This window comes from Mytilus edulis, chromosome 13 (genome assembly GCF_963676685.1).
Source record: "Mytilus edulis chromosome 13, xbMytEdul2.2, whole genome shotgun sequence".
Lineage (NCBI taxonomy): Eukaryota > Metazoa > Mollusca > Bivalvia > Mytilida > Mytilidae > Mytilus > Mytilus edulis.
In genome coordinates, this window is record NC_092356.1 from 23,111,574 (window position 1) to 23,130,969 (window position 19,396).

Consider the following 19,396-nt stretch of genomic DNA (forward strand, 5'->3'; position numbering starts at 1 on the left):
AATTTTCAAAATTTGTGTTTTGGATTTTGTATCGTTTGGAGATTTTCCAATTAATTCATGATGTTTGTTCTTTTTTTATCAGGTTTGGTTATGTCGTTTATTAATTTGTTTTTGCAAACGTTTGATTTTTTAATTCTCCTCTTAGTATTTTTATTTGAATCAATTGTGACCTATACAAATGATGTTATTATAGCCATGAAGCATACATTAATATCTCTTTTTTCCTACAAGGAAGTGGTTGAAACTGTGTCTGCTCGTAAAATACCCTCGCAGTTACTGATCGGAAAATCACAACTTGACCGAGTTTTAGCCAACAATTTCGCTCGTCCAAATATAATGTTTTTTGTCTTTAGAGTAATTATTATCGTCATTATCAACAATTTTAGTATCGTTGTTGTCCTATATATGTATGAGATATTTGCCACTGGACATTAAGCAATCACCAATTCAATAGACCAAATCATTTATGAAAAGTTTTCTTTTGATATTAATCAAGTTTGATATCATTTTTTTTTTGTTAAGAAATTAACCTTATAAATGTTATTTAAACGGTCACCGTAATTAAATAAACACGCAGAAAAATGTGTTGTATTCTGCCAAACTTGTCGGAAAAAACAAATGTCGGAAGGACGTTGAAGTTTTCCTGCTTTCCCCATGTGTTATAAAATAAAGAGGATGATGATAGGTATTAACTTTCGGATATCCTTCTGCATAGTGGTGCTATATAATAACGCACATCTTGGCTTTTGTTCATCTTCGGGTTTTAGATTTTAAATTGTCACCAGTACATTTTAGAGGTCAAAGCATGAACCTGTTTACAGTGCTTGCCGTTTTAGTAGCAGTTATCTGTTGCAATAGTCCCTGTTTTGGTAGAGACATTATCAAAGGCAGGAACGAACATCTTATCTTTAGCCAAGTTGGTATGTTGACTATTTATTACAGATTTGTATTTTTTCAAAAAAGATATGTCAATGAAGATATGTTGAAATAGAATAGAATAGAATAGAATATTTTTATTCACCAAATTAGGGCCACAGGCGGGCATTTAGCATACAAACAGGAATGCACACAGATACCCTACATCTTGTGAAAATATTTTTGAATTATTGAATAAAATGTCGGTAGCAGACAATGATTAACACCCCTAATATCTTACTAGGGTAGCGTTCAATATAGTAGCAGCTATATAGGGTACGTAGACTTTTGACTAGCAAACGTGTAGCTAGCCTAGCAACTATAAAGATATATTAGGCTAGCTACACGTTCAATAGTTAAAAATCTTCTTAGCAATATGTAACTGCTACGATATTGAACACAACCCTGGGTTGAGTTCAATATCGTAGCTGTTACGTAGTTCTACGTAGATTTGACTATTGAACGTGTAGCTATAGACTAGCTGCTACGATATTGAACTCAACCCTGTACATAAGTGGTATGGCGTAAAAACGAGGAATCAAATGATGAATAATAAACTACATCATTTCTTTTCCCTTTTGTTTTCCACATAATTAAAGGGGCACTAGCTTCGAGCTGTATAAAAAATCTAATATCTTTATTTATTGCTCTATCAATAATGAAATGCAAAAAGTGAAAGAATAATTAGCTTTTGGCAGCCAGTATTGTTCAAATTTATCAAAATAAGCTATAAAAAAAACCCCAGTGATTATGAATTATTCACTTGCAAGTGAATAATTCGACCTCATTGAGTTCGTATTCATGTGAACTTCAATTTTAACCCCTTAGCTTCAGATGGATAACACGTGAATTGTATGTGTAAAGATATTTTAAGGAAAAGAATATCAACATTGAAAGTGAAATAAAGATAAATCATTTGATTGACTGATTCGATCCACACAAATTTATTCTTATACAACTAAAAAACGATGATTAACATCTATTTTCATCTTTAATATGAAATTTAATAGACCTAGAATCATAAAAAAAACACGAGTGTGCTTAATCTATTTATATCTATATTTATGTTTACATCGCTTATATATATATGGTCATCGCATGACTTTAGAGGTCAACTCAATAATTAATTAGATGGCGTCTGGACTAAAATACACACGAAACGAAGCTATGTATTTTTATGCTCGTACCCTGTTTATTGTTTATTTTAGACTTCTAATAGTTTAAATAAATGTTTTATGTTGTTAAAAATAAAATATGAGAATTTGATTAAAATTGGTGAACATGAATTTGACAGCTAGTGCCCCTTAAATATTACAAATAATTAACAAGTTCCAGGTCGAATCCGATACCGATACATCAATCGGCAATCCTCGGGTGACTCTACTACTCTCTCGATACTTTAGTTTTTGTAACATGTTACCTAATCTGTATGTTCCACCTCTGTCAGGCGCACCTCTTAACGGTGTATTTGGGTTTTGGTATATACACGAGTCATAATCACAAGTGAACTTCGTAATTATACAGGGATGAACACTATCGAATTCAGTAATTGACAAAAATATATATATTCAATTAGTTTCCGGTTATAGTAAGACAAGAGTGCACACGCTGAAATGTCTCGCCTTCTATATTAATCATTGATATTATGTTGATAGACCTAAGTATAAAGCTAAGCTTTGTTACAACTGTCACATAAACTTAACATTAACCAAGATAACTAAACAAAGACCAATAAATCATGAAAATGAGGTCAAGGTCAGATGAACCATACAAGGCAGACAAGTACAGCTAACAATGCTTCTATACAACATATATAGTTGACCCATTACTGATAGTTTAAGAAAAATAGACCAAAACACAAAAACTTAACACTGTGCAATGAACCGTGAAAATGAGGTCACGGTCAAATAAAACCTGCGCGACTGACTTCAAATCATAAAATATTTCCATACACCAAATATAGTTGACCTATATAGTATTAGATAAAAAGACCAAAACTCAAAACTGAACTTTGACCACTGAACCATGAAAATGAGGTCAAGGTCACATGACATCTGCCCGCTAGACATGTATAGCTTACAATCATTCAATACAACAAATATAGTAGACCTATTGCATATAATATGAGAAAAACAGATCAAAACACAAAAATTTAACTATAACCACTGAACCATGAAAATGAGGTCAAGGTCAGATGATACCTGCAAGTTGGACATGTACACCTTACAGTCCTTCCATAGACTGAATATGCTAGCCCTATTGCTTATAGTATCCGAGATATGGACTTGACCACCAAAACTTAACCTTGTTCACTGATCCATGAAATGTGGTCGAGGTCAAGTGAAAACTGTCTGACAGACATGAGGACCTTGCAAGATACGCACATATCAAATATAGTTATCCTATTACTTATAATAAGAGAGAATTCAACATTACAAAAAATTTGAACTTTTTTTTCAAGTAGTCACTGAACCATGAAAATGAGGTCAAGGTTATTGTACATGTGACTGACGGAAACTTTGTAACATGAAGCATCTATATACAAAGTATGAAGCATCCAGGTCTTCCACCTTCTAAAATATAAAGCTTTTAAGAAGTGAGCTAACACCGCCGCCGCCGCCGTAGCCGCCGCCGGATCACTATCCCTATGTCGAGCTTTCTGCAACAAAAGTTGCAGGCTCGACAAAAACCAGGACGGATTCAAACAGAAAGATTTTGAAAGCAGAGAAAACTGTGCACCTCATAATTAGTTTGAATTTATTAAATGGCAATACGAATACTAAAATCCAGACTGAAAATAAGATGTAGGTACGTTAATTCAGTCACGGGTTCTAGTATGTTATCTCCTTTTGATTCTAACGATATGTCAACGAATATATTTGACCATAGGTCTACACTTTAAATATACACAAAGACATCCCTAAACATGTTAAACGTGGTAAAAAAAATAGGCGAACCTGGACACAATTATGAGCACACTTATTAAGGGATTTCATACGACATCGGGCAATGACCGAAAACGTAATACCTTTTACTGGAACATAGTATATTTTTTTTGTCATTATTGTGTAACATCTTACTAGTATTTACAATTACTTATCTTACTAGTATTTACAATTACTTCTACACGTAGTGAAAATTGAAATCTGCATGCAAATTCGAAGCAATCAATATTGGATTGATTGGAAATTTATCTTTCTTACGAATTATAAACAGAAAAATATAAGAGTGAATTTACCCATGGAAAATGTGTAGACTAAAGATATTTGCATTTTTATTAGTAACGACAGAACTTTTACAATGAAAGATTTAATTAATTTTAAATATTTATTTTTTGCTGCAGGTTCTAATCTTCGATATAGAAGAAGTGTTGAAACAGTTGCATTTACTGCATGGCTGTCAAAAACAACGACACTAGGGACGAATTATGCTGTGGTATATAACAAACTGTTGCTTAACAAAGGAAACGCTTACAATGTTCACACTGGTCATTTTACTGTACCTGTAAGAGGACTTTACCTTTTATCAGCTAGTATAATGGCCTCACCAAGACAGCACGTGGCATTGTCAATGGTCCGCAATGGTATCAACTTTGATGCTTTGTATGGCGATTCTCGGGATGTCAACAAATATTCCTCACAATCTAGAAGTTATACAGTTATGTTACAAACAGGTGACAAGGTGTGGATGCGAACATTTCGAGGATTCGAGCGTCAGGTTTTAGTTGGATACTCGCATGCTCTTTATAATTCATTTTCTGGTGTGCTTTTGAATCAGTTTTAACGGTTTTACTCGCTTTCTGTGAAATGTAATTAACTCTTGGAAATACAAAATACTAATAAATTACAACTATTTCTTATACTTTTTACTGGAATAACTACTACTATTGCTTATAATAATAATAAAAAAAGATAATGATAAACTAGGTGTTTTTATTTTAACGAAAGTACTTATTGTTTTTTATATTTACTAGAACACACCCGCGAAATCGCGGGCATATGCAGCTTGTAAACTGTTGTAGGAAGAATTTTTGTAAAAGATATTATGACTGGAGAATTTCATATAAGGTATCAAAAGCCCTCTCCATTTTTTCCAAAGTCCGTTATGTGTTTCCTTTCTGTTAAATTCAATTATTTTCGTGTTTCTGGCCTTATACCACAATTATTCTTCCCCTTTGCTACAATGCATTTTTTAGATGACAGTGCAGATGTGGCATCCGTATACTATGGACACATTCTTGTTTCCACATGTTTTACTTATTTCAATATACATGTATATGCAACTGGTATGACCCCTTAGATAGTAAATATATTTCAGGAAAAAGTAGACAGAATACAGAGAGTCTCTATAGGTGGCACGGTAGTATTTCCTGGCCCATAAGGGATAATGATAGCCTTTCTAGAATTTTCACCCCTTTGTAACACTGCAAAAAATTCTACATTCACAGTTAACTGAAGTACTTTTATTTAACTATTCAGAAATGAATTTAAATATGTATCATGACCGTTTACTTTTTTTGCTATTTTCAAAAACCTAAGGCCACTAGTACTTTTAGGTCTTTTATGGTGCAGTGAATACAAAATTAAAAAAAATTCTCAAAAATTCATTTTCATCTGTATGTTAAATTATTTCATATTTTTCTTCACCTGATTCATCCCTCAGTTTGGGAAAGTATGTTCAGTTGATACTGTATTTTTTGTCCAATCACACTGTTTAGATACATTTACCTAAGTAGAGTACACAAAAGAGCAACCTAAATTCTGGAATGCAAATACTACCGTGCCACCTTAACTAAGACATAACAAACTTGAAACCAGTCATGACACCTATGATGCATAGACTTCTTACTTTGGAACATATTACAATAAAGAATACTAGTCTGCACTCATTTCTTACCAAAAAAAATGAAACATTACATCCCTACCCCATCTGGCAGATTTTCACTTTTTTTTCATCTTACCATTTTTACTTAAGGATTGAACAAACCCCATATATATGATGTTTCAAATCAACACAGAAGTCAAACATGGTGATTCAGGAGGAATTATTGGATTGCCAACTCTGTTTATGGTTAATCTGACCGAAAGAAACAATTTAAGCACCAAATCATGAAAACTGATATTAAAGTCCATTCCACATTTTACAGCATGCCTTATATTACTTTAAACATTTCCAGATTATGAGGGCAATACAACAAGAGTCTTTAGATTGCAGTTAACTATTATTCCAAAATCTGTTTGACAATACATGTACTAGAATACATCTCTAAGTTGACTGTTTGTCTATTTCTCATGTATGCATTAAGTTAAATTATGTCCCCTTACATAATCAATTTGCCTTTATTGTGCTTTTCACTGTCAGAAAATCTTAACAACTAATGGTATTTGCATGGAAAATGAATAAACCATTTAATCTTGCTGATATAACATCATAAATACATTCTTTGTCAAAAATAATGTCTAGTCAATGCATAGAAACCCCTATTTCTATCTCTATTTTAGACAAATACGACAGCTAAATGAATACGTAAGGACCACTGAACCACTTACTGGTTCCCCAAAAGCTCCTACTGGTGTCATGTTACATCAGAACTACAAATTAAACCTCAAGAAAACTATTATAGCTGTACTTGTGTTGAAAAAAATAAGAAATTATGCAATTTATTTATTTCGGTGAAAAAAATAGGATGTACATGCAACCGAAGAATGTCGCGTCTCAAATTTCAGTGGTTGCCCATGTGTCAGACACTGCGAAAAGTTAACGCAAGCATTTATAATTAAAAATGTATTGCAAGTTACATAAAAATAATGAAGTTCTACTTTCTAGGTAAATTTTTACATTATTATCTACAGATCAGGCAAAATTTGCTGAATCAGCAATTTTCACTCCCAGGGGTGGAATTTAAGGCTTGTTTTTATCATAGTTGCCCTTACTCAACTTTTTATTTATAAACTTACAAATTGCATAGTTAAAAAACATTCCTTTATTGATTAAGGGTAAAAATATGTATCCCCCTTAAGGTGGCACGGTAGTATTTCCTGGCCCATAAGAGATAATGATAGCCTTTCTAGAATTTTCTCCCCTTTCTAACACTGCAAAAAATTCTACATTCACAGTTAACTGAAGTACTTTCATTTTACTATTCAGAAATGAATTTAAATATGTATCATGACCGTTTACTTTTTTTGCTATTTTCAAAATTCTAAGGCCACTAGTACTTTTAGGTCTTTTATGGTGCAGTGAATACAAAATTAAAAAAAAAATCTCAAAAATTCATTTTCATCTGTATGTAAAATTATTACATATTTTTCTACACCTGATTCATCCCTCAGTTTGGGAAAGTATGTTCAGTTGATACTGTATTTTTTGTCCAATCACACTGTTTAGATACATTTACCTAAGTAGGGTACACAAAAGAGGAACCTAAATTCTGGAATGCAAATACTACCGTGCCACCTATATATTATAACAGTATAATCGTAGTTTACATGTGGATAAACGCGAAAAATAATTGTCTCTAAGGAGGTATAATAGTTGTAATTCTTGCGATCTAGAAACAATGACATGGAGAACGCTCTGATTGGCTCATTTATTTTTATTTTTTGTAATCTATCATACGATTGGTTGTTCTTGTGCATGTTTAAAACCGGAAGGCTTATCTATGACTAAAAGTCAGTCTGATGACGGAAACAATATCCGGACACCTATTTAGTCATTTTTCTCCCAAAATAACTCAATCTGAATAATTAAAAGAATGGATGACAAATGCGACTATGCATGTTACCTAAAGAACAAATAGGCATGATGATTAATTTATTGTGGAAGGAAGAGAAGCGACACACAAAATGAGGTCTTCTCGTTTAATAGTATAGATTTTAAAGCATACAAGTAGAAGGTTTAAAACAGGTAAAATTTTGCAACTTAAATTAGACATTGGACACTTCATTTCTAAATGAAACGAACAACCAGATAATTAGACAATTTTTCTAATATTGTCTAATACTACCGAAGTGCAACATACGTTGACAGTACTATTTTACTTTTATCCCGACCCTTGAAGTTCTATTAATGTCGCTTCGTCTTTTGTAGTACGGAGGCTTCACTCAAGCACGCGATTATGTTTTTACATATTGCCTTGTAAATTGATAATGGAAGTTTATACATTTTTCTTGAGTTTGTGTCTCGTTTCAATTTAATTTCACGTTTGATCCTTACAGTAATATTTTCCCTGAATTTTTTAAGATGAAATGACTACTTCTAATTGTTTAAATATTTTTTAAACATTTTTTTAAAACAAGTTGATTGGTATGAAATTAATGTGTCACAAATGATCAAAAACATACAGATAGTCCTTTTACCGATATGTACACTAAAACAGATTCCCCATTTATTGACTTCGACACGTGATCAAAGCAGGATCTGTCATTTGCCTGTAGTGTTGCTATCGGTTCAAAATTTTAATAAAGCTTTTATTTCCCCATGGCATGAAACTGTGCATACACTTGAACATCCTGAAATACCATGTCCATTTCTCTTTCGGTTTTTCTTTTTATCTGCTCAATGCTATTTGAGATCATTTTGTTCTTGATGTTATAATTGAATAGGTCAGTAGTGGGTCGTATATAAACAGATAAGACAATTTTAGGTCGCCGTTTTAGAATTTAAAGGGCTATTGGAAATATAATTGTTCGTACCTCAAAATGATAATAACGTCACGTCTTGTATTGAATTTGTATTGTTGTGGACGTATTTAGCCAATAACAACTTCTAGGTATGCTTGTTTTTGGAAACGGCGAATTTATCTTTGAAAATTATCCAGCATGACAAAACCAATAATAAACGCCCACTTCTGTCAATCATTTGTGAATACTTCTATTTTCAAAGGCACACTTGTTCGTTGATTTAGGGAAATGTGTGTTTTCGTGTGCTTTTAAATAAATTGAAATGTAAAATAGACGGTTTAACCAAGGAAGTATTTTCTGTAAAATATTCAGTATGCCTTCAGTATGCATACATGTACAGGTCTTCCTGTGGAGGAGTACTCTTTCATCTTTAAATAGACGGAGATAAATGACCATGAGTGAATGCGCATACTTCATATCGGTTATTTCAAAACTTAATTATCCCAGACATGGCGATATTGTCAACCTTGTTAAACATCGAACGGGTACCAGACTAGGTTCACCTTTAAAACAAAATCATGTAAAAAATTAGTACCACATGTAAAATATTTGAGTTGTTGTATAATAAAATGGAAAATAAAACTTGATGTAAATTCATCTTATAACATTTGCTTCTAATTCATAGCACGTGTGCCTTATAGTGTGTCGAGCAGGATCAAATTTCATCTTTTCATTAACCAAAATATGTCTCCTAGTTTCATCGTTTGTATTTTGATGTCCTTTTAGTCATAACGATTAACTTGGTTATATTAATATGGTTGAACATGGACTTCTCTGGTTCCGATAGTGAACATTTCTAAAGTGGGTTTCCATTCGGGTGTGCGGGATGTATGAAATTGCGGTTACGCACGGTCTGCATGGGGACGTTCAATCAGATGCCTCGTGTATTATGAGAGTGATATGCCGCATGTATGATGTGTGCTAAGCTCTTTGCATGTTTAAGGATCATTACAACTCTCTGAGATGATAACAAATTTTCCATCACCAGAGCAAATTCCCGCCCTTCAGTCTGGTCGAAAAAAAACGTGAGGAATCTACCTATTGTATACATTGTTGTCTTGTCCCGAATATGCATAAACTACGTGAAATTGGACTTTAAACAATCAATAATCAGTCAATCATGATTTCCTTGATATAGTGTTAACTAATGCTTCAAGAGGAAACTACTGAACAATATCGTGTCAATGAACCTATGCGACTAATTACCGCAGTTGTCTTTGATGGAGCAGGATTTGTTTACTCTTTCGGAGCATCTTTGGTTGCCTCCAGATTTGTTAGTTATACTATTTATTTAGTTTGCAGAATTGCATTGGTGTCATTTTTTTCCCATTTAAATCCAGCCGAGATTCTTGTTATGAAAATTTACATGAACGATCGCGATATCTTATTAATTCGAAAATTTATTGGGTTTACAAAGTTGACGTGTACCAACCAACATATTTTTACAGGAATAAAACGACCCTCGCTAATGATGGAACAGATACTGCTGGCACTCTCTGATCACATGAGTTCACCCACGTTTGGTACCTTTAGTGTTGCTTAATCTTTGTTTTACTCAAGAAATACACTCCAGGTTGTTTAACATTTATTGTTTTAGGGAGCTACCATTTGATTTTTAGGGGGGGGGGGGTGGGCTAGAATGAAAAATTTTGTCCTGCATTTTTTTTTAGTTGTAATCTCTGTCCTGCCTTTTTATTTTTCACTCTATTCGGTCCTGCCTTTTTTTATTAGTTTATCCCCCCCCGATAAAAATCAAATGGTAGCTCCCTAGGAATGTTGTGTTTTGTGTACTGTTGATTTATTGTCTTTTTATTTTGATTCATGGCTTTATCAGTTTATTTTCAAATTGTGAGCTTGAATGTCCTTTTGGTATCATTCGCCTCTCTTTTAACATCGTTAAAAAGGATACTAAAAGAAAGACTAAAAAAATGTATCGAATATGAAAATAAGTTACTCTACAAGTATAAGTATAAACTTTAGCAGTATTGAATTTACCAAAAATACAACATAATAATTGTATCATGTTGCCCTTTAGTACAGACTCCAAGAGGATTGAATCGTAAATTAAAAAGTGTAAGTAAATTCTTGGTAGTGTACATTTTACATTTTATTGTGGATTTTCCCTTGTATCTTTTTAAACAAACATTGTTCATGATAAAAATTAAATTCACCATGGTGTTTTATCTTTTTTTTTTCCTGTATAAATACGTACATACATACAGTTGAAAGCAATTATTTCCAAGTTTTAGACATGTTACGGAAAGGTATATTCTCAACGCTGAGGTTGACAATTTAGACTTTACTAGTACACACCAGCGCAATCGAGGGCTTTATGTGCGTAGTTGAAAGTATGTAAACTGTTGTAGGATGAATTTTCGTAAAATATTCTATGACTGGCTAATTTCAGAAAAGGTATCAAAAGTCTTAGCCTGCGGGTGCCATGTTGACAGTACAAATTTGTTTTAGCCCTTCTCCTTTTTCCAAAGTCCGTGATTGTTTTTTTTTCTGTTTTGCTATATACTGTGAACATACATATATACAAAAAAGGGTATTTGCTATTTACTATCATTCCTAGTCTACTATACACGGCAGTCACTGATATATCATATATATGGGGACTCTGTATATAATATATCAGCAAACACGCCAGCAACCGACCTGGATAGTAAACTTGGAACTGATAGTAAATAGCAAAAACATTTTATTAATACTATATGTATGATCATAGAATGAAATTCAAAACAGTGTGGCTGTGGCCATTGATTGACACATTAAATTCACCCATTGACTGGGACAATTTACATGAACGTTTGTCTGTAACGACCACTGTTCACGACGTACCTACGATAGACATTTAAACTGTGGGGTCTTTAAAGGTTTCTTAACGTCTTTAATTATAAAATAATTCAAAAAATTAATCAAGAATAACCTTTATGTTTTGATTTATATAATTGATATATATTAAAACATCTTGTTATTTCTGATTAGTTTTTCGAATTACTTTATTAAGGTGTTGAGAACCTTTGGTGACCCCATAGTTTAAGTGTCTTTAAAAAGTACATAGTGAGCAGTGGTCGTTACATACAAACGTTCACCTAAATTGTCCCAGTCAATGGATGAATTTAATGTGTCAATCAGAGACTACAGCCACACTGTTTTGAATTTCATTCTAGCATACAGAAAACCGTGAAAAAAAAAATGTCCGGCCCCGGTACTTTTAAAAATTATCTGAAATTTTAAAACAGTTTTAAAGCTGTAAACTGAAGTCTTGTTTATGACTTAAAAGTCAGTCCGAAGACGCATTTTTCCCATTTTTCTCCCAAAATAACCCAAACTGAATAATCATAATAATGGATGACAAATGCGATTAATATGCATGGTACTTATAGGACACAGGAACATGATGATCAATTTAGTGTGGATGGAAGAGAAGTGACACACAAAAGGAGGTCTTCTTGTTTAATAGTATAGACATGTGGGGACGGTGTCAAAACATTGATTATCAGATTTAAACAAGGAAAATTAAAATTTCAGGTTTGGCAATCTCAAGAGTATCAGAAAAGTGGCCGAGAAATAAATCCGAAACTAAGGCTTGTTGGTCCATGTTACACTTATCAATTCAAAATTTTAAAAAGTTTTCAATTTTTAGTAAGTTTGGATATTTTTTTTTCAAAAACTATTAATTTCTTATTTAATTTTAAAAATTTGTGTTTGGACTTTGTATCGTTTGGTGATTTTCCAATTAATTCATGATGTTTGTTCTTTTTTTTTTTTATCTTGTTTGGTATGTCGTTTATTGATTTGTTTTGCAAACGTTTGATTTTTTAATTCTCCTCTTAGTATTTTTATTTGAATCTCATTTTTTCTATGAGTCTTTAAAATACGTAACGGTACAAGGAAGTGCTGCTCGTAAAATACCCTCGCAGTTACTGTCCGGGAAATCCGAACTTGACCGATTTTTAGACAACAGTTTCGCTTGTCCAAATTTAATGTCTTTTGTCATGAAAGTAATTATTATCGTCATTATCATTAATTTAAGTATCGTTGTTGTCCTATATATGCATGAGATACTTGCCACTGGACATTAAGCAATCAACAGTCAATTGACCCAATCATTTCTTAAGATTTTATTTGATATTAATCAAATTTGATATCATTATTTCGTTAAGACATCAACCTTATAAATGTTATTTAAAACTGTAATTATATAAACACGCAGAAAAATTTGTTGTATTCTGCCAAAATTGTCGGAAAAAACAAATGTCGGATGGACGTTCAAGTTTTCCTGCTTTCCTCCATGTGTTATATAATAAAGATGATGATAGGTATCAACGTTCGGATATCCTTCTGCATAGCGGTTCTATATAATTACACACATCTTGGCTTTTGTTCATTTTCATGTTTGGATTTTTAATTTCCACCAGATATTTTCGAAGTCTAAGCATGAACCTGTTTACAGTGCTTGCCGTTTTGGTAGCAGTTATCTGTTGCAATAGTCCCTGTTTTGGTAGAGACATTATCAAAGGCAGGAACGAACATCTTATCTTTAGCCAAGTTGGTATGTTGACTATTTATTACAGATTTGTATTTTTTTTAAAAAGATATGTCAATGAAGATATGTTGAAATAGAATAGAATAGAATAGAATATTTTTATTCACCAAATTAGGGCCACAGGCAGGCATTTAGTATACAAACAGGAATGCACACAGATACCCTACATCTTGTGAAAATATTTTTGAATAATTGAATAAAATGACGGTAGCGGACAATGATTAACACCCCCTAATATCTTAATAGGGTAGCGTTCAATATAGTAGCAGCTATATAGGGGTACGTAGACTTTTGACTAGCAAACGTGTAGCTAGCCTAGCTGCTATAAAGATATATTTAGTAGCTAGGCTAGCTACACGTTCAATAGTTAAAAATCTTCTTAGCAATATGTAGCTGCTACGATATTGAACACAACCCTGGGTTGAGTTCAATATCGTAGCAGTTACGTAGTTCTACGTAGATTTGACTATTGAACGTGTAGCTATAGACTAGCTGCTACGATATTGAACTCAACCCTGTACATAAGTGGTATGGCGTAAAAACGAGGAATCAAATGATGAATAATAAACTACATCATTTCTTTTCCCTTTTGTTTTCAACATAATTAAAGGGGCACTAGCTTCGAGCTGTATAAAAAATCTAATATCTTTATTTATTGCTTTATCAATAATGAAATGCACAAAGTGAAAGAATAATTAGCTTTTGGCAGCCAGTATTGTTCAAATTTATCAAAATAAGCTAAAAAAAAAAACCAGTGGTTATGAATTATTCACTTGCAAGTGAATAATTCGACCTCATTGAGTCCGTATTCATGTGAACTTCAATTTTAACCCCTTAGCTTCAGATGGATAACATGTGAATTGTATGTGTAAAGATATTTTAAGGAAAAGAATGTCAACATTGAAAGTGAAATAAAGATAAATTATTTGATTGACTGATTCGATCCACACAAATTTATTCTTATACAGGTAAAAAACGATGATTAACATCTATTTTCATCTTTAATATGAAATTTAATAGACCTAGAATCATAAAAAAACACGAGTGTGCTTAATCTATTTATATCTATATTTATGTTTACATCGCTTATATATATATGGTCATCGCATGACTTTAGAGGTCAACTCGATAATTATTTAGATGGCGTCTGGACTAAAATACACACGAAACGAAGCTATGTATTTTTATGCTCGTGCCCTGTTTATAGTTTATTTTAGACTTTAAATAGTTTAAATAAATGTTTTATGTTGTTAAAAATAAAATATGAGAATTGATTAAAATCGGTGAACATGAATTTGACAGCTAGTGCCCCTTTAATATTACAATTAACAAGTTCCGGGTCGAATCCGATACCGATACATCAATCGGCAATCCTCGGGTGACTCTACTACTCTCTCGATACTTAAGTTTTTGTAACCTGTTACCTAATCTGTATGTTCCGCCTCTGTCAGGCGCTCCTCTTAACGGTGTATTTGGGTTTTGGTATATACACGGGTCATAATCACAAGTGAACTTCGCAATTATACAGGGATGAACACTATCGAATTCAGTAATTGACAAAAATATATATATTCAATTAGTTTCCGGTTATAGTAAGAAAACCAGGACGGATTCAAACAGAAAGATTTTGAAAGCAGAGAAAACTGTGCACCTCATAATTAGTATGAATTTATCAAATGGCAATACGAATACTAAAATACAGACTGAAAATAAGATGAAGGTACTTTAATTCAGTCACGGGTTCTAGTATGGTATCTCCTTTTGATTCTAACGATACATTTTGTATGTGAACGAATATATTTGACCATAGGTCTACACTTAAAATATACACAAAGACATCCCTAAACATGCTAAACGTGGTAAAAAAAATAGGCGAACCTGGACAAAATTATGAGCACACTTATTAAAGGATTTCATACGACATCGGGCAATGACCGAAAACGTAATACCTTTTACTTGAACATAGTATATTTGTTTTTGGTCATTATTGTGTAAGATCTTACTAGTATTTACAATTACTTCTACACGTAGTGAAAATTGAAATCTGCATGCAAATTCGAAGCAATCAATATTGGATTGATTGGAAATCTATCTTTCTTATAATTTATAAACAGAAAAATAAAAGAGTGAATTTACCCGTGGAAAATGTGTAGACTAAAGATATTTGCATTTTTATTAGTAACGACCGAACTTTTACGATGAAAGATTTAATTAATATTACATATTTATTTTTTGCAGCAGGTTCTAATCTTCGATATAGAAGAAGTGTCGTTGCATTTACTGCATGGCTGTCAAAAACAACAACACTAGGGACGAATCATGTTGTGGTATATAACAAACTGTTGCTTAACAAAGGAAACGCTTACAATGTTCACACTGGTCATTTTACTGCACCTGTAAGAGGACTTTACCTTTTATCAGCTAGTATAATGGCCTCACCAAGACAGCACGTGGCATTGTCAATGGTCCGCAATGGTATCAACTTTGATGCTTTATATGGCGATTCTCGGGATGTCAACAAATATTCCTCACAATCTAGAAGTTATACAGTTATGTTACAAAGAGGTGACAAGGTGTGGATGCGAACATTTCGAGGATTCGAGGGTCAGGTTTTAGCTGGACACTCGCATGCTCTTTATAATTCATTTTCTGGTGTGCTTTTGAATCAGTTTTAACGGTTTTACTCGCTTTCTGTGAAATGTAATTAACTCTTGGAAATACAAAATACTAATAAATTACAACTATTTCTTATACTTTTTACTGGAATAACTACTACTATTGCTTATAATAATAAAAAAAGATAATGATAAACTAGGTGTTTTTATTTTAACGAAAGTACTTATTGTTTTTTTATATTTACTAGAACACACCCGCGAAATCGCGGGCATATGCAGCTTGTAAACTGTTGTAGGAAGAATTTTTGTAAAAGATATTGAGACTGGAGAATTTAATACAAGGTATCAAAAGCCCTCTCCATTTTTTCAAAAGTCCGTTATGTGTTTCCCTTCTGTTAAATTCAATTATTTTCGTGTTTCTGGGCTTATACCACAATTATTCTTCCCCTTTGCTACAATGCATTTTTTAGATGATAGTGCAGATGTGGCGTCCGTATACTATGGACACATTCTTGTTTCCACATGTTTTACTTATTTCAATATATATGCAACTGGTATGACCCCTTAGATAGTAAATATATTTCAGGAAAAAGTAGACAGAATACAGAGAGTCTCTATAGGTGGCACGGTAGTATTTCCTGGCCCATAAGGGATAATGATAGCCTTTCTAGAATTTTCACCCCTTTGTAACACTGCAAAAAATTCTACTGTGAATCATTTAACTATTCAGAAATGAATTTAAATATGAATCATGACCGTTTACTTTTTTTTGCTATTTTCAAAAAATAAGACCACTAGTACTTTTAGGTTTTTTATGGTGCAGTGAATACAAAATTTAAAAAATTCTCAAAAATTCATTTTCATCTGTATGTTAAATTATTTCATATTTTTCTACACCTGATTCATCCCTCAGTTTGGGAAAGTATGTTCAGTTGATACTGTATTTTTTGTCCAATCACACTGTTTAGATACATTTACCTAAGTAGGGTACACAAAAGAGCAACCTAAATTCTGGAATGCAAATACTACCGTGCCACCTTAACTTAGACATAACAAACTTGAAACCAGTCATGACACCTATGATGCATAGACTTCTCACTTTGGAACATCTTGCGATCTAGAAACCATGATATGGAGAACGCTCTGATTGGCTTATTTATTTTTATTTTTTGTAATCTATCATACGATTGGTTGTTCTTGTGCATGTTTAAAACCGGAAGGCTTATATATGACTAAAAGTCAGTCTGATGACGGAAACAATATCCGGACATCTATTTAGTCATTTTTCTCCCAAAATAACTCAATCTGAATAATTATAAGAATGGATGACAAATGCGACTATGCATGTTACCTAAAAAACAAATAGGCATGATGATTAATTTATTGTGGAAGGAAGAGAAGCGACACACAAAATGAGGTCTTCTCGTTTAATAGTATAGATTTTAAAGCATACAAGTAGAAGGTTTAAAACAGGTAAAATTTTGCAACTTAAATTAGACATTGGACACTTCATTTCTAAATGAACGAACAACCAGATAATTAGACAATTTTTCTAATATTGTCTAATACTACCGAAGTGCAACATACGTTGACAGTACTATTTAACTTTTATCCCGACCCTTCTATTAATGTCGCTTCGTCTTTTGTAGTACGGAGGCTTCACTCAAGCACGCGATTATGTTTTTACATATTGCCTTGTAAATTGATAATGGAAGTTTATACATGTTTCTTGAGTTTGTGTCTCGTTTCAATTTAATTTCACGTTTGAACCTTACGGTAATATTTCCCCTGAATTTTGTAAGATGAAATGACTACTTCTAATTGTTTAAATATTTTGTAAAACTTTTTTTAAAACAAGTTGATATATATGAAATGAATGTGTCACAAATGATCAAAAACATATCTACAGATAGTCCTTTTACCGATATGTACACTAACAAAGATTCCCCATTTATTGACTTCGATACGTGATCAAAGCAGGATCTGTCATTTGCCTGTAGTGTTGCTATCGGTTCAAACTTTTAATAAAGCTTTTATTTCCCCATGGCATGAAACTGTGTATCCACTTGAACATCCTGAAATACCATGTCTATTTCTCTTTCTGTTTTTTTTTTTTATCTGCTCAATGCCAAACTCCGAAACAGTGGTGACGTTGCTTCGCTAAACTATCATTAAAGTCAACGTAGCGTAGTAAAGAGGACGTAACCGCTGTTTCGGAGTTCGGCTCAATGCTATTTGAGATCATTTTGTTCTTGATGTTGCCATTGAATAGGTCAGTAGTGGGTCGTATATATATAAACAGATAAGACAATTTTAGGTCGCCGTTTTAGAATTTAAGGTGGTACCTAACACCTGAACTAAAATTAATTTGGCTCGTTTAATTTTCTTAAAATTTTGACAAAGTATTTACTTTAACCCTTTGACAAAAATATAAAAAAATAAAAAAAATTGAACCAACCATTTAATCAGAAAAAATGCACTGGTTATATAGCAGTTTGACAAACATTTATTTTAAGCTTAATATTCCCTTAAGAACACAACGTCATTAAAACGTTCTGCTGATTTTATAGAGTTATCTCCCTGTAGTGTTAGGTACCACCTTAAAGGGCTATTGGAAATATAATTGTTCGTACCTCAAAATGATAATAACGTCATGTCTTAGGTTGAATTTGTATTGTTGTGGACATATTTAGCTAGTAACAACTTCTTGGTGTGCTTGTATTTGGAAACGGCGAATTTATCTTTGAAAATTATCCAGCATGACAAAACCAATAATAAACGCCCACTTCTATCAATCATTTGTGAATACTTTTATTTTCAAAGGCACACTTGTTCGTTGATTTAGGGAAATGTGTGTTTTCGTGGAAACTTGATTTTGTGCTTTTGAATAAATTGAAATGTAAAATAGACGGTTTAACCTAGGTTGTATTTTCCGTAAAATATTCAGTATGCCTTCAGTATGTATATGTTACAGGCATTTTCTAAATTTAGGCATTTTCTAAAATGACTGAACATTTTAGGCAATTTCTAAAATGACTGCAAGATTCAGTCATTTTACATAATGCCTAATTTTTCTAGGCATTTTACAAAATGCCTAGAAAAATTGAAAGGCATTTTACAAAATGCCTGAAATTTGTTTAATAAAATAAAATGTTAAAAAAAACGATTGAAAAATTTGGTCAACAAAGTAGTTTTTTGGTTGATAATTACTGAATGTTAAGAGTTTACATAAAAATTTTTTTTTACTGAATTATTCCAAATTTACACAAGCACAGAGCTGGACAATTATTTGTTATTTCAAAAATGTTTGGATGACAGAACTGAACTGTTAAACAATATTTGTCCTGATTTTTTGCAAATACATTGTTTGCCGTAAAATCTGGGTTTTTTTTGAGAATTTTAAGATTTTTACCACAGTTAACTACTGTTTTGTTAATTTATCAGATTGCAAAAACCCACGAATTTCCTTGTGGCAGTAAGTCTGACAAATAATATGTTCTTTTTATTGAAACTCAGATACTTATATTTGAATCACAACAAAAAAAAAGGACCTTAAATGGCAAAACCCATGCTAAAGAGGTGAAAAAAGTTTGGTTGTGGATGTATAAATTCTCATTCTTTCGAAATGGGAA

At 32.5% G+C, this 19,396-nt stretch overlaps 2 protein-coding genes across 2 annotated transcripts; both read left to right on the forward strand.

The window, feature by feature from the left end:
• Positions 1-668: 668 nt before the first annotated feature.
• Positions 669-4,837, forward strand: LOC139501370 (cerebellin-3-like). The gene is made up of 2 exons (XM_071290409.1): positions 669-920; positions 4,259-4,837. Exons 1-2 carry the CDS (start codon positions 806-808, stop codon positions 4,696-4,698), a joined length of 555 nt encoding a protein of 184 aa, XP_071146510.1. The 5' UTR covers positions 669-805; the 3' UTR covers positions 4,699-4,837.
• Positions 4,838-12,924: 8,087 nt separating this feature from the next.
• On the forward strand, positions 12,925-15,900 carry LOC139501369 (cerebellin-2-like). The gene is made up of 2 exons (XM_071290407.1): positions 12,925-13,155; positions 15,391-15,900. The coding sequence occupies exons 1-2, from the start codon at positions 12,996-12,998 to the stop codon at positions 15,822-15,824; spliced, it is 594 nt and encodes a 197-aa protein (XP_071146508.1). The 5' UTR covers positions 12,925-12,995; the 3' UTR covers positions 15,825-15,900.
• The last annotated feature ends 3,496 nt before the right edge of the window (positions 15,901-19,396 follow it).